Source organism: Pelophylax lessonae (assembly GCF_965119305.1).
Source record: "Pelophylax lessonae genome assembly, chromosome: 6".
NCBI lineage: Eukaryota > Metazoa > Chordata > Amphibia > Anura > Ranidae > Pelophylax > Pelophylax lessonae.
The window spans coordinates 166,317,902-166,331,542 of NC_138773.1; the positions used below are offsets into that span (position 1 = coordinate 166,317,902).

The following is a 13,641-nucleotide window of genomic DNA, read 5'->3' on the forward strand; positions in this document are numbered from 1 at the left end:
TAAGGACCACAATATACAGGGGTATACAATGTACTATTGACAAACACTTATACACACACTCATATGTTGAACTGGATGGACTGTTGTCTTTTTTTCAACCTCACTAATTATGTAACTAAGAGTCAAGCAGAAGGCAGATATGCCTAGAAAGATCCTTTTCCAGGAACCTGGTAGATTTTTTCAGGACACAAATCTAGATGTGGCCACAGTGCAAAGAGCACTCTTCTGTAAGAATGGCTTCATGAGCGAGTAATATCAGCCATTATTTTTCCTAAATCCAGTTATATGGCCGGTAAATAGGGCAGACAACATGTGATTTGTTTACAAGGCTTTGCATGAACACTTCATGTTCTATAAAAGCATGTTAAAGTGGTGCACAAGGCAATTAACTTAATACAAGGTTGAAGTATACATTTGTTGATACCTACCAGAGGATTTGAAATTTTTATTAGTCGTTTGTGTGATAGCCTTCTTTAACGTTACATTTACCATTACTGGTTCCTGGTTAATTTCACTCAACTGCAATGGTGATGCCGATTTGATGTCTACTTAAGGTAGCCTGGAGGTGAGAGGGGGCTGAATTGTCTAAATAGGAGGATGAATTGCTTATATAGAAGTGTAAATCACAAGACTGGATTTACAGAATTTCAAATCCTTTGGCAGGTAACACAGTAAGCTTGTGCATTTAGCGGTTTGCCTGGAGTTTTACTTTCTGTGAAAGTACCCCTTTGAACATTTTCTTTTCTGTATATTTTTTTTTCATTTCATGTTAATTGGCTGATGTTATATTTGTATTTGAATTATATTAGTTTATAGCTGTTCCTGATTAATTTGTTTACTTATTCCATATTCAAACCCTTCTATAAATGTACAGTGTTGAAGACATCCAAGTTCTGGTGCTGCAGAACCTTATCTTGAGTACGCTAGCACTTTCTGATATGCAGATGAAATCATGTCGATCTTTGCAAGTAAGTGAAATGTTTTTACAGAACAAAACATTTGAGTTAACTTGAGTTGTGAGTTTCAAAAGGTGTTATGATTTTAATAGTGTGTACAACTTGGAAAAAAAAAAAGTGTAAATTCCTTTTGTGGACAGTCGCACTAGTAAATATCCAGCATCTGGAGGCAGTTAGCAGATGTGGCCATCTTATTTATTTAATTGGACCTTTTAGTAACTTTTTTTTTTAAAAGAAATTCTGATGTTTCGCAATATACAGCGAGAGGGATGAGCTTGGGGTTCAACCAAATCTGGTCAGAATTCTGTGTGTTTGGCAAATAGCCAAACAAAATGGGGTGTTTGGCCAAGCCGGACCTCCAGTTGCAGTGAGAAGAGAAGGATTAGCATTATTATTGCTGCAAAATAAATAAATGCTGGTTGCTAGGGAGCCAAGGGCCGCTGGTTTCCAAGCAACCAATAACGTATCCTTGCACGGCCCATTCATCTGTCAGCTGGGGATTCTGGTTGACAGGTGAATGTAAACAAAGGTGGATGGTGGCTGATGCATAAAAGAAAAATTGCATAAGCTCCCCACTAAATTTATAGGGTATCTCAGATAAACAGCTGTTCAAATCTCGTGTGACCTAAATAAAAAAAACTGCGACTGCCATTGTTATATTTTCCATGATCTTTGGTTTTCAGAAAATATGTAATTGAATCAAACCCAGGTACATTCGGCTCATTGCTGTACAGAAGCAATATCATTTTTTAAATAACTCAGTCCTCTAAAAAAAACTTTAAGTTCTACTCTAGTGCCTTGGTTAAGCTAAAATGATGTTTTCAGGAAGAAGCATTTCTCTTACGTCCTCCGACAGTCGCCGCCTCTTCATATTCGTCACATATGGGGTATTAGACTTTGCTCCGAAGGAGTAGCTAGGCAACAGAATATGTTAACAATAAAGCTTTAACATATCCCACCCTCAAGGGGTGGTCTCCTCAGTCAATACCCTCCTACTTCCTGCAACCATATCTCAGTTTTAATGTCTAGCTTGTCAGGAGTGGCTGGCTCTCTCTGTGCTGGGACTTTTTGTCCCAGACTCTTTCTTCTTTTTAATATTTTGTTTGAGTTTTTTCTCTACCTTTACTTAGCTGTTATTTTTGTCAGCATTAGTTAGTTCTTCGGACGAAGAGGATCATGTGGACTGGGTCTCGGGCTGATCCCCCTGATCGCAGGTCGTGGGTCAGTGGCTTCCCAGTCTGCCATCGAGCGTTCAGCCAGGTAACGCTCCTGGCACAGTGAACGACCCATCCCTGTTCGGTGCAGGGATGATTGGTGAGGTGGCTACCTCACCGGACGCTGTGCGGTTTCTTAACCGCCATTGTGTGCGTCTTGAATTGCGACTCTCCCTGCCTCATGTGCAGCGGCTTGTTCGCCTGTGCGGGTTCCCCACGCCATGTGAGGTAAGTGTATCTATGTGGGGACCTGTCTGTCTGGGGGGGGTCTCAGTCTGGGACTGTGTAACCTGCCTTTAATCACACTGCTTGTCTCCCTATCTCTCGGCTGCATGCTGTGGGCTGCAAGGGGGGGGGGGAGCTGTGTGACACTGTGTGTGTCAGGCTGGGCAGTGTGGGAAGCTGTGTGCTGTGGGGCATGTTTTTATGGCATGTTGGGGCATATACAGCGATCGCTGCGGCGATCTAACATGTATCCATGTAATGGGATAAAATTGTGTGTGTTTTTATGCACTATGGAGCGGCGATTTCGGCGCCAAACGACGCCATTTTACCGGCGCCCGCTCCGGCCGCATGGTTTACATGCACGGCGGCCATTTTCTTGTAGCCTCCATAGGCTTACATAGAGCGCCCTGGCAGCATCACTTCCTCTTTCCTGGAACACCGATCGAGGCAGCAGCAGCAGCGGGGTCTCCTCAGGTTTTATCCTTCTATTCCTGTTTGCCATTGCCTGTATTCAGTCTGTATATTCCCTGTGGGGGTCTCATTGTGCCTGAGTGTGGTGCGGTGGGCTGCGCTTGCCGCGCTTGCTGAAAGGGGGCAGTTAACCCTTGGTTGTCTGGCATACAGGGGCAATGGATTCTCAGGAGGGCAAGTTTCCCACAGTACTGGTGGAAAGCCAGGGGACCGCTGTTTCCCCCCCAGGGGGGGATTTAGCCACTATTGTGGCTGGCCTTGCTGCCCAGGTGCAAATGCTGGTGGCTGCTCAATCTACTAAACGGCCCAGAGTTGCTCTGTCCTCTGATTCTGAGGGTGAAGGTGATGGGGCTGTTCTGGCAGGGACCCCCTTATCGGGGTCCCGCTCCTCTCTTGATCTAGTGGGGTCTGAGGTGGAGGCTGAAGTTGAGGGGGTCGATAATTCTCCCCCTGGCTCGCCTGAAGAGCTTGCAATCATGGATGAGTTGATTGCTTCCATTAAGCAAACGCTGCGTTTGCAGGACGAAGTGTGTCCCCCCGCTGCCTTGGCGGCTTATGGGACGCAGAGAAAACGCAGAACGCCGCAGGTTTTTCCCTGCAATGCTGATTTTCAGCGCGCTGTTAAAGATCAATGGCGCGATCTGCGCAAACCTTTTGCGGTACCAAGTAAATTCAAGCTGCGTTATCCTTTCTCGCCTGCCACTGATGAACGGTGGTGTGTGCCTCCGCCAGTGGATCATGCAATTGCGGTTTTGAAAAAAAAGCCACTGCGATTCCTGCAGAGGGTTCCCCTGTTTTCCGTGATGCCACGGATAGGAGACTGGAGTCTCTTGCCAGTCATACTGTTACGGGTTCTATGCTTAAGGCTCTGTTTGCTTCTCTCATGGCGGCCCAGGCGATCGCAAGTTGGACGCAGATGCTTAGGCGCGTCCTAGTGGCCGATTCGGCCTCGGCGGCGACCCTGGATATGGTGGATCAGATCCACCAGGGTGTCATGTATCTGTGTGATGCGGACCTGGACCTGATTCCGTTGGCTGCACGTGTGCACAGCGTGGCGGTGTTGTCTCGCCGCCTGGTTTGGTTGAAATGTTGGTCGGTGGACCAATCTTCGCGTAAAACCTTAGCCAATCTGCCTTATGATGGGTCTCGCCTTTTTGGGGAGTCCCTGGATGTGTTGATTAAGGGGATCACCGGGGGTAAGAGCACTCTCTTGCCCCATTTCCCCAAGGCTAAGGGGGCTTCTGGGAAGAAGCATGCAACTTTTCGGCCCCCTCAAGGGTCCTTTCGTGCCTTTCGGCCGCACTACAAGGGCAAACCGTTCAAAGGCCAAGGCTCTCAGAAGAAGCCCTGGTCTGGGAAACAGAAGTCCGGCCAATCCGGACCTGCGGCCCATAACAGTTCGGCCTGAAGGGGCGCCCTCACCCAGTTTTGGGGTGGGGGGACGCTTGCTCGGTTTTCTTCAGCCCTGGTTGGCCCGTGTGCGGGACAGATGGGTTCTGGAAATCGTTCGATCTGGTTACAAGATCGAGTTTCTCTCTCGGCCGGAGAGCAGATTTTTTCCCTCAAATCTACAACTGTCTCCAGAGCGCCTGCGGGATCTGCACCTGGCGGTGCGGGACCTGAGGGCGCAGGGTGTGGTGGTTCCGGTACCTCATCGGGACAGATTTCGGGGGTTTTATTCCAATCTGTTCACCGTGCCCAGGAAGGAGGGCAAGGTTCGTCCGATTCTGGACTTGAAGGCTCTGAACCGCTCTGTGCGGGTTCGCAAGTTCCGCATGGAGTCCCTGCGCTCGGTGGTGGCTGCCCTGGTTCCGGGGGAATTCATGGCCTCCATCGATTTGAAGGATGCGTACCTTCACATCCCCATATTCGAGGGTCATCAGAGATACCTTCGATTTGCCATTGCGGAGGATCACTACCAGTTCGTGGCGTTGCCCTTTGGGCTCGCCTCGGCTCCGCGGGTCTTCACCAAGGTGCTTGCACCGGTTCTGGCATTATTGAGGGCCCAGGGCATTTCTGTCCTAGGGTATCTGGACGACATTCTGATTCGGTCTGCGACCAGTCAGGGTCTGGAGAAGGACCTGTCTGTCACAATGCAAACTCTGCAGGAGTTCGGTTGGACGATATATGTTCCAAAGTCGACACTGAGTCCGTCGGTTCGTCTTCCCTATCTGGGAATGATACTGGACTCGGTGCAGGCGAAGGTCTTCCTGCCGGAAGACAAACTCAGGACTCTTCAGGAGGAAGTCAGGTCCCTCAGGGACGTTCCACACTCGTCTCTGCGGGCGTGTATGAGATGTCTGGGATTGCTGGTCTCGGCCTTCGAGGCGATTCCTTTCGCTCAGTTTCACACGCGGGGTCTCCAGGCGGAGATCCTGTCCAAGTGGGACGGGCGACCTCAATCTCTGGATCTTCAGATCTCGTTGAGTCATCGCACCAGGGAAAACCTTCTGTGGTGGCTCCAGTCCCCGTTGGTGTCCGGGGGCAAGTCGTTTCGTCCGATCTCGTGGACGATAATCACCACGGATGCCAGCCTGTCGGGCTGGGGTGGTGTTCTGGGCGTTCTGTCCGCCCAGGGGACCTGGTCGGAGGGGGAGTCTTCCCTCCCGATCAACATTCTGGAATTGCGTGCGATAAGGCTCTGTCTTCATCGCTGGACGGACCGGCTGCAGGGCTGCCCGGTTCGGGTGCAGACGGACAATGCCACGGCGGTGGCCTACATCAACCACCAAGGGGGCACCAGGAGTGCCCGAGCGGCTCGAGAAGTGGCCGACATTCTGTCTTGGGCCGAGACTCATGTCCCGGCAATAACGGCGGTTCACATTCCGGGAGTGGAGAACTGGCAGGCGGACTATCTGAGTCGCCAGACCCTGGATCAGGGGGAATGGTCTCTCCATCCGGCTGTCTTCCAGATGTTGTGCGCGAAGTGGGGTCTTCCAGATGTGGACCTGTTCGCGTCTCGCCTCAACTACAAGGTGAAGAGGTTCGTGGCAAGGACGCGCGACCCTCGGGCAGACGCGTCGGACGCGTTAGTGGCCCCGTGGCGTCAGTACAGGCTGATGTACGCTTTTCCACCGATTCAGTTGCTGTCCAGGTTCCTTCGCAGGTTACACTCGGAACGCAGCACGGTGATTCTTGTGGCACCGGACTGGCCTCGCCGGTCCTGGTACGCAGACCTCGTGAATCTGGCGGTCGACGCCCCCTGGCGTCTGCCTCTTCGAGACGATCTACTGTCTCAAGGCCCGATTTACCATCCTGCTTTACAGTCGCTGGCTTTGACGGCCTGGCTGTTGAGACCGAGGTCCTGAAGGAGAAGGGTCTCTCTCCAGAGGTCGTTCATACCTTGATCAACGCGAGGAAGTCTTCCTCGGGAAAGGTTTATTACCGTACTTGGAAGGCCTATTTTGCCTGGTGTGAGTCCAGGGGGTTTTCACCCCGCACGTACTCGGTTTCCCGTGTGCTGTCTTTCCTTCAGACGGGTGTCGATCAGCGTTTGGCGCTGGCCACGATAAAGGGTCAGGTGTCTGCGCTGGCCGTTCTGTTTCAACGTCCCGTGGCTTCCAACTCCTTGGTTGGTACTTTTATTCAGGGTGTGCGGCATCTGGTTCCTCCTAGGAGGGATCCTTTGCCCCCCTGGGACTTGAATCTAGTTCTTTCTGTGTTACAACGTGCTCCTTTTGAACAGATCAGGGAGATCTCGTTGTCTCTGTTGTCCAAAAAGGTCGCCTTTTTGGTGGCGATCACTTCGGCTCGCAGGGTGTCGGAACTGGCGGCTTTGTCCTGCAAGTCTCCGTACCTGGTTGTTCATTTGGATAAGGTGGTCTTGCGACCTAATCCTTCTTTTCTGCCGAAACGAGTTTCGGAATTCCATCTTAACGAGGATATTGTTTTGCCTTCGTTGTGCACGAAGCCTAAACATCCGAAGGAGGTGAGATTGCACTCTCTGGATGTTGTTCGGGCGATTAGGGTTTACCTTAAATCGACTGAGTCTTTTCGTAAGACGGACTCCTTGTTTGGCCTCTACCATCGCCAAATGGATCAGGCAGACCATTGAACAGGCCTATGCTTTGCAGGGGAAGGTTCCCCCTGTGCCTGTGAAGGCGCACTCTACTAGATCACTGAGTACGTCTTGGGCCTGCCGTCATGGGGCTTCTGTAGCCCAGGTGTGTAAGGCGGCGACTTGGTCGACCGTGCACACTTTCACAAAATTCTACAAAGTAGATGTTCAGGCATCGGCGGATGCTTCCTTTGGCCGCAAGGTTCTTAGTGCGGCTGTTCCATAGGGTCCCTTGTTGGGGACTCCTGGCTGTTGGGATATCTTTGTATTCCCTGGTTTTTTTGTCTTTTCCTGGGTTGTTGCTCCTGTTGAGCACTTATTTTTGCTGTTGCCCAGCTGGTTTCCTTCCTTTGGTAAGGTTCCTTTCTTTGATGTGGAGACTGCGTTGCCTTTCGGCGCGGATGCGTTTCCCACCCCTCATGTTTGCACTGCTTTGGGACGTCCCCATATGTGACGAATATGAAGAGGCGGCGACTGTCTGAGGACGTAAGAGAAAACGGAATTTTTGTAAAATCTTACCTGTAAAATTCCTTTCTCTGAGTCCTCCGACAGTCGCCGCCCCCGCCCCTCTTTTGGGGTTTGAATGTATACTCTACTGCTATTCCACTAAAACTGAGATATGGTTGCAGGAAGTAGGAGGGTATTGACTGAGGGGACCACCCCTTGAGGGTGGGATATGTTAAAGCTTTATTGTTAACATATTCTGTTGCCTAGCTACTCCTTCGGAGCAAAGTCTAATACCCCATATGTGACGAATATGAAGAGGCGGCGACTGTCGGAGGACTCAGAGAAAGGAATTTTACAGGTAAGATTTTACAAAAATTCCGTTTTCTTCAATTCCCTAGTTGCTCAATGACTGCAACATTGAAACTTTGTAGCTAGTATCTCAGTGTAAGGCCCCTTTCACATATACGGTCCGTTTGTCCGTTTTTCATCCATCCGTTGACGGATGAAAAACGGACATCAATGTATCTCTATGTAAAAAGGATAACAACGGATGATCATCCGTTAACACCCGTTTTCATCCGCTTCCATCAATGTCCGTTTTGATGACGGATGAATGCCCTATTTTTCATCCGTCAAAAAAAACGATCGAATGAAAAATGGATGTAAATGGACAAAATGGTCAGTTTTTCACACGTTTTTGCATTGGTAGTGGATGTAAAAAAAACGGATGAAAAAACAGGTGAAAAAAACGGATGTAAAAACCGATGAAAAACTGATACATTTTTCACGTGACTGAACTGATGAACTAAACGGACCGTATGTGTGAAAGGGGCCTAAGGCTCCTTTTCACATTAGCACGTCTCCAAAGTAGTACAGGCACCTTTTCAAAGTCGCCAGGACTTCAGTAATTTGAATAGGTGCCATTCAAAAGAATAGTGTTCAATTTGTCATGCGACTTTGACACAGACACATGACAAATCGCACAAGTGTTAATGGAACGGAAGTAGAGAGTATTCCAAGTGTTTTTGAGGCATTTTTTTTAGGCATTAAGCAAACCTTTTTTGTTCCTGAGCTAAGCAAAGGAAGGAAAGCAATTCTAGGAAATATGTTGTAAAAATGCACACAAATGCGTTTTGCACGTTAAGATGTGCACCCATGGAAGTCTAGAATGGCAAAAATGCATGTATAGATGCCCCCCACACCCCCTAAAAAAAAAAACAACTCATGTAGTATTTTGAGTGGAGAGCGTAGGATGACTGAGTGTACACCAGCGCCGCCTGCGCTCTGAAGGTCCGGCGTATCTTGCCTGACCTTCAGAGCTTCTTTCCGGCTCCTTGCCAGAAAGTCAACTCCCGCGCGCATGCGCAGGAGTGACATCATCGCGGCTCTGGCCACTCACAGCGCTGGAGCCACCGAACCCTGCTGCCTCAGCGGTGTCCGGGCGACCGTGTCAGGGGCTTTGTTCTAAGGTAAGAATTTCATAATGCATACTAGCTTATTAGGCCTTTGTCCTGCAGGGTTTGTTTGTTTTTTTTTATTTGTTTTTTTGAGGATACAACCGCTTTAAGAACCATAAAGTTTTACCCCCTTAATGACCAGGCCATTTTTTTGCAATTTGGCACTGCGTGATTTTAACTGATAATTGCGCAGTCATGCAATGCTGTACCCATACTAAATGTATGTCCTTTTTTTCTCTATCGTTCATTGACGGACGCAGTTCTTTCTGATACATATCAGTAGGCTTCCTTCAATGGGGAGTTAATCACAAGTTGGCCTTGAGTACTGTCAAGGGTCCGGTTTCGGTTTTGGAAAATTTCTTCCGAAGGCCATTGGCCACCTGTGCCCTGGTGTGTGACTTCTTCCAGGGGGTGCGACACTTGAGCTTTCTTTTGGTGGTATTTGATCACCACTGGGATTTTTATGTTTTGTGCTATAAATTCAAAAAGACTGAAAATTTCGAGAAAAAATTACATTTTCTACTTTTTCTTATAAAAAAAATATCCAAAAAATATCCAATAAACTCAATCTTTGTCATACATTTAGTAAAATATATTTAGCTACATGTCTTTGATGGAAAATGTAAGCGTATATTTATTGGTTTGCGTCTACAATTTATGGTGTATATACTGGAACTCACACAGCTTTTGCTTTCTGACTGCCTATCTAATTTCTTGAAGTGCTAAAATGGCAGGGCAGTACAAAACTCCCCCAAATTACACCTTTCTCTATCGTTCATTGACAGACGCAGCTCCATATCTTCTTGGCCATTGGGTTATGCTGCCCCCTACGGGAGTAGGACACTAGGCAGGAAAAAGCTTTACCACGCCTATGGGGCAGTCCCTGCAGGCATACACCCACACACTCTGCTATAGCCTTCAGTTTGTTTCTGCCTAGTTTAGGAGTAGGACCTAGTTCCCGGCTGGGACTTCGGTCTTAGCTTGTCTTTCTTTATTTTAAAGGGAACCTTTGTTAAAAATTAAATTTTTTAGCTAGTTATGTTCCTGAGAGAACTGCAATCAACAGCTGGCCTGGATCTCAGACTGGATATGCTAGATCCTTAAGGTCTCCCAGCCCGGCCAGCGAGCGTGTGCAGGTTATAGCCCAGCGCTAGGCCTCGCCACAACAAAGCCCCAATGGACAGGGCTTGGTCTGCGAGTGAAACCCCTCGCCAGGACACACACACGACCTGGTTTGGCCTGAGTCGCAGCGTACCCCTTGGCCGCCAGCACCCCCACCCCGAGTGGAGAGGTAGTCTGTCCGGAGTGGTGCCCACCCAATGTCGTTGGTATGGTGAGTAGTGTGACGGTACTCACAGTCACTGGGATTGAAAGACAGATACTTAATGGACACTGAGAAAATGGTTTGGATAACTTCAAATGGGAGAGTAATATTTTATCAACAATATCTCTCAGGAAATATGAAGATTTAATCCCACTTTACACTGTGAGACCTATAGCCTGTTGCCATGAAGTCTGTGACTCCTAAATAATCAAAGCAATGCTTAGATGTGTATTCCATGTACTTCAATGTAGGAAACAGACAGACTGTCACTGGCAGTCTTTTCCTATTGTCTGTCTATTGAGGTGTTATGTGGATTGTGTTAAGTCTGTCTGTTTCATTGTTAAATGTTAATGGCCTCACATTGTTTCTGTCCAGATGGCTAGATAATTAGTTCAGGTTAATTCCATTTCTGTATTCAATTTCATCTGCATAGGATAATGTAATCAGGCAACACCTGACCTGTGTGTGGTAATCTGATCAGGAGGGAGAGGTCCATGCTGTATATACATTTTGTGTGACTGTTCAATAAACTGAAATTCCAGTACAACCTAAGTTGTTGGCTCTCTTTGTATGGGGTGGCTGGGAAAATCTGGTCTATGTTCATGACTGGGAGGAAGCCTTATACTGACGGAAGTCTACAAGTACAGTGTGGGTTGCGGTTCCGTTACCCCCCCCCCCCCCATAGTTCTTGCGGTCTCGGAGTAGACGTGGGCCCCTCCTTGGGATTGTCGGATCCCCGGGTTCCCTTCCATTCCCCCAGCCCATCTAACAGTCCTGGTGGTCTTTTGGCCCGGTGTTAGGTAGGAGCTGGCTTTGCCACTTGCTCCAGTAAGGGGGGATGGATGCGGTTGTTGCTGACCGGGCTGTCTGGATCGCACACGGGGGTCTTTGAGCAAGTTCCTGGCCCACTGGGGATTAGTGACTGGGGCAGGGGTATCTTTTGGGCTCCCTGCGGCGGTTATAGGCTTGAAGGGGAGCAGATGTTTCTTCTTCTGCAGGTCTGCACCTCACGTGGCTGGATCAGGCCGAAAATTTAGGCTGTGGCTTGCAGTCTACTCGCAGCTGTCTGGGTACCATGTCAAGCTGTCTGGCGGATGACAACGAATCACCTCGCGCGGCCGGATCGGGCTAAAAATTGAGGTCGCGGCTTACGGCCTACTCGCCACTGACGGAGCTGGCTGTCTGAGTGACTGACAAAGCTGTCCGGGCGACTGACCAGGCTGTCCGAGCTCTTAACCAAGCTGTCCAAACTGCTAATCAAGCTGATGGAGCTGACGGCGGACCCACAACTGGATCGGGCCCCAAATTTAGGCCGCAGCTTCCAGGTCTACTCGAGGCTGGCTGACTGAGCTGCTGACCAGGGGGGCGCAGTGGGGACATTGTTGTATAGGGGTACTCTGCCTGCGCGTCTGCCTCACAGCTGGCCCCCTCTTCCCCTTTATAGGAAGGTGCACTAGAGTTTTGACTTTTTTTCAAAAAGGTGTTGAACAGCGGTTGGCTTTGGGCACTATCAAAGGCCAAGTGTCGACTCTGGCTGTGTTTTTCCAACGCCCTTTAGCTACGCATGCCCTGATTCACTCTTTTATTCAGGGGGTTCGCCATACGGCTCCCCCGAGGCGATCCCCCACTACCTCGGTGGGATCTGAATTTGGTATTATCTGTTCTTCAAAAACCTCACTTTGAGAACATTAGGGAATTTCCTCTACTTGCCTTGTTGATGGCTATTACTTTGCCTGAAGAGTATCTGAATTGGCGGTGTTGTTCTGCCACTCACCTTATCTGGTGGTCCACAGAGATAAAGTATTACTCTGACCTAATCAGTCGTTTCCTTCTAAGGTGGTTTCTGATTTTCATTTGAATGAAGACATTGTGCTGCCTTCACTTTGTCCTAAGCCCAAGCATTCCAAGGAAATGGCATTACATTCTTTGGATGTGGTGTGGGCAATTAGAATTTACTTTGCAAGTACTGAGTCCTTCAGAAAATCGGATGCTCTGTTTGTCCTTAACGAAGGATCTCATAAAGGATTGGATGTGTCTGCTGCAACCATATCCAGATGGATCAGACAGACGGTAGTTCAGACTTATTCACTGAAGGGTCAGGCTCCTTCTTTCCCTGTGAAGGCGCACTCTACTAGGGCATGGAGTGCTTCCTGGGCTTTTCGCCATCAGGCATCAGTGCTGCAAGTTTGCAAGGCAGCAACTTGGTCGTCAGTACACACGTTCAGAAAATTCTACAAAGTAAATGTGTTGGCATCCTTGGATGCCTTATTTGGCTGCAAGGTTTTGCAGGCTTCTGTCTAAAAGAGACATTTATTTCTCTTTGAGGGTGTATGTTTTTTCTGGGTGAGCTCCAGTTGTTCCTGGTTGAGCTCCATATTACCTGGTTGGCTAAGTTTAGCCTTGGGGAATTACATTCTTTTTTGCGTTTTTTCCCACCCCTCATGCAAATACTCCTTTGGGACGTCCCAATGGTCAAGAAGATATGGAGCTGCGTCTGTCAATGAACAATAGAGAAAACTGGATTTTTGACTTACCGTAAAATCCTTTTCTCTGGAGTTCATTGACAGACGCAGCATGCGCCCCTCTAATTATGAGTGGGATGGGTTTTTTTTCTTCTAAACACTGCTTGCAACAAAACTGAAGGCTATAGCAGAGTGTGTGGGTGTGTATGCCTTCAGGGACTGCCCCATAGGCGAGGTAAAGCCTTTTTTCTGCCTAGTGTCTTACTCCTGTAGGGGGCAGCATAACCCAATGATCGATAAGACATGGAGCTGCGTCTGTCAATGAACTTCAGAGAAAAGGATTTTACGGTAAGTTAAAAAATCCCGTTTTTGGAATGTAGACACCCCCAAGGAGTTTGCTGAGAGAATTGTTAAGCCCATTAAATATTTAATTTTTTTGTCACTGGAGTTTAAAAAATGACACAAAGTTATCATTAAAATGATATATTGCTCACTCATGCCATGAGTGAATGTGGAAGAACACACCAAAATACATTCTGCTGCTTCTAGTAGACCCCCTAAGCTATTTGCTGAGAGGTATGTTGAATATTTTGCAGATCTTTCAATTTTTAAAATTGAAAAAAGAAAAAAAAAGTTTTCCTTTTCTTTCTTCATTTTCCAATACAAATGAGAGCTGCAAAATTTTCACCATGCCTATTAGCAAATACCTCGGGGTGTCTTCTGTCCGAAAAGGGGTAATTTGGGGGGGGGTGTTTGTGCTATCTTGGCATTTCATGGCCTCCGAAACTGTGATAGGTTGTGAGGGGAGAAATCAACAATTTTCGGCCTTAGCAAGCCTGAAAGTGGTGATTGGTTTTCGGGGTCCTGTATGAGGCTAGACTGCAGCAAAATGTATTTTGGGGTGTAATTTCACATATACCCATGGCATGTTTGAGCAATATATCATTTAATTGACAACTTTGTGTAGATTTTCCAGAAACTTATGGCAAAATATAAAATTTTCCATGGACTCAACATGCCTCAGCAAA

The 13,641-nt window shown here is 48.0% G+C and overlaps 1 protein-coding gene across 1 annotated transcript in view; it reads left to right on the forward strand.

Annotated features, from left to right (window-relative positions):
- The window catches only part of GTF3C1 (general transcription factor IIIC subunit 1), a 360,695-nt gene that overhangs the window by 276,369 nt on the left and 70,685 nt on the right, over positions 1 to 13,641 (forward strand). Inside the window, exon 29 of the mRNA XM_082260707.1 lies at positions 875 to 968. Coding sequence (XP_082116833.1) covers positions 875 to 968 — 94 coding nt within the window. The remainder of the gene's footprint in view (positions 1 to 874; positions 969 to 13,641) is intronic.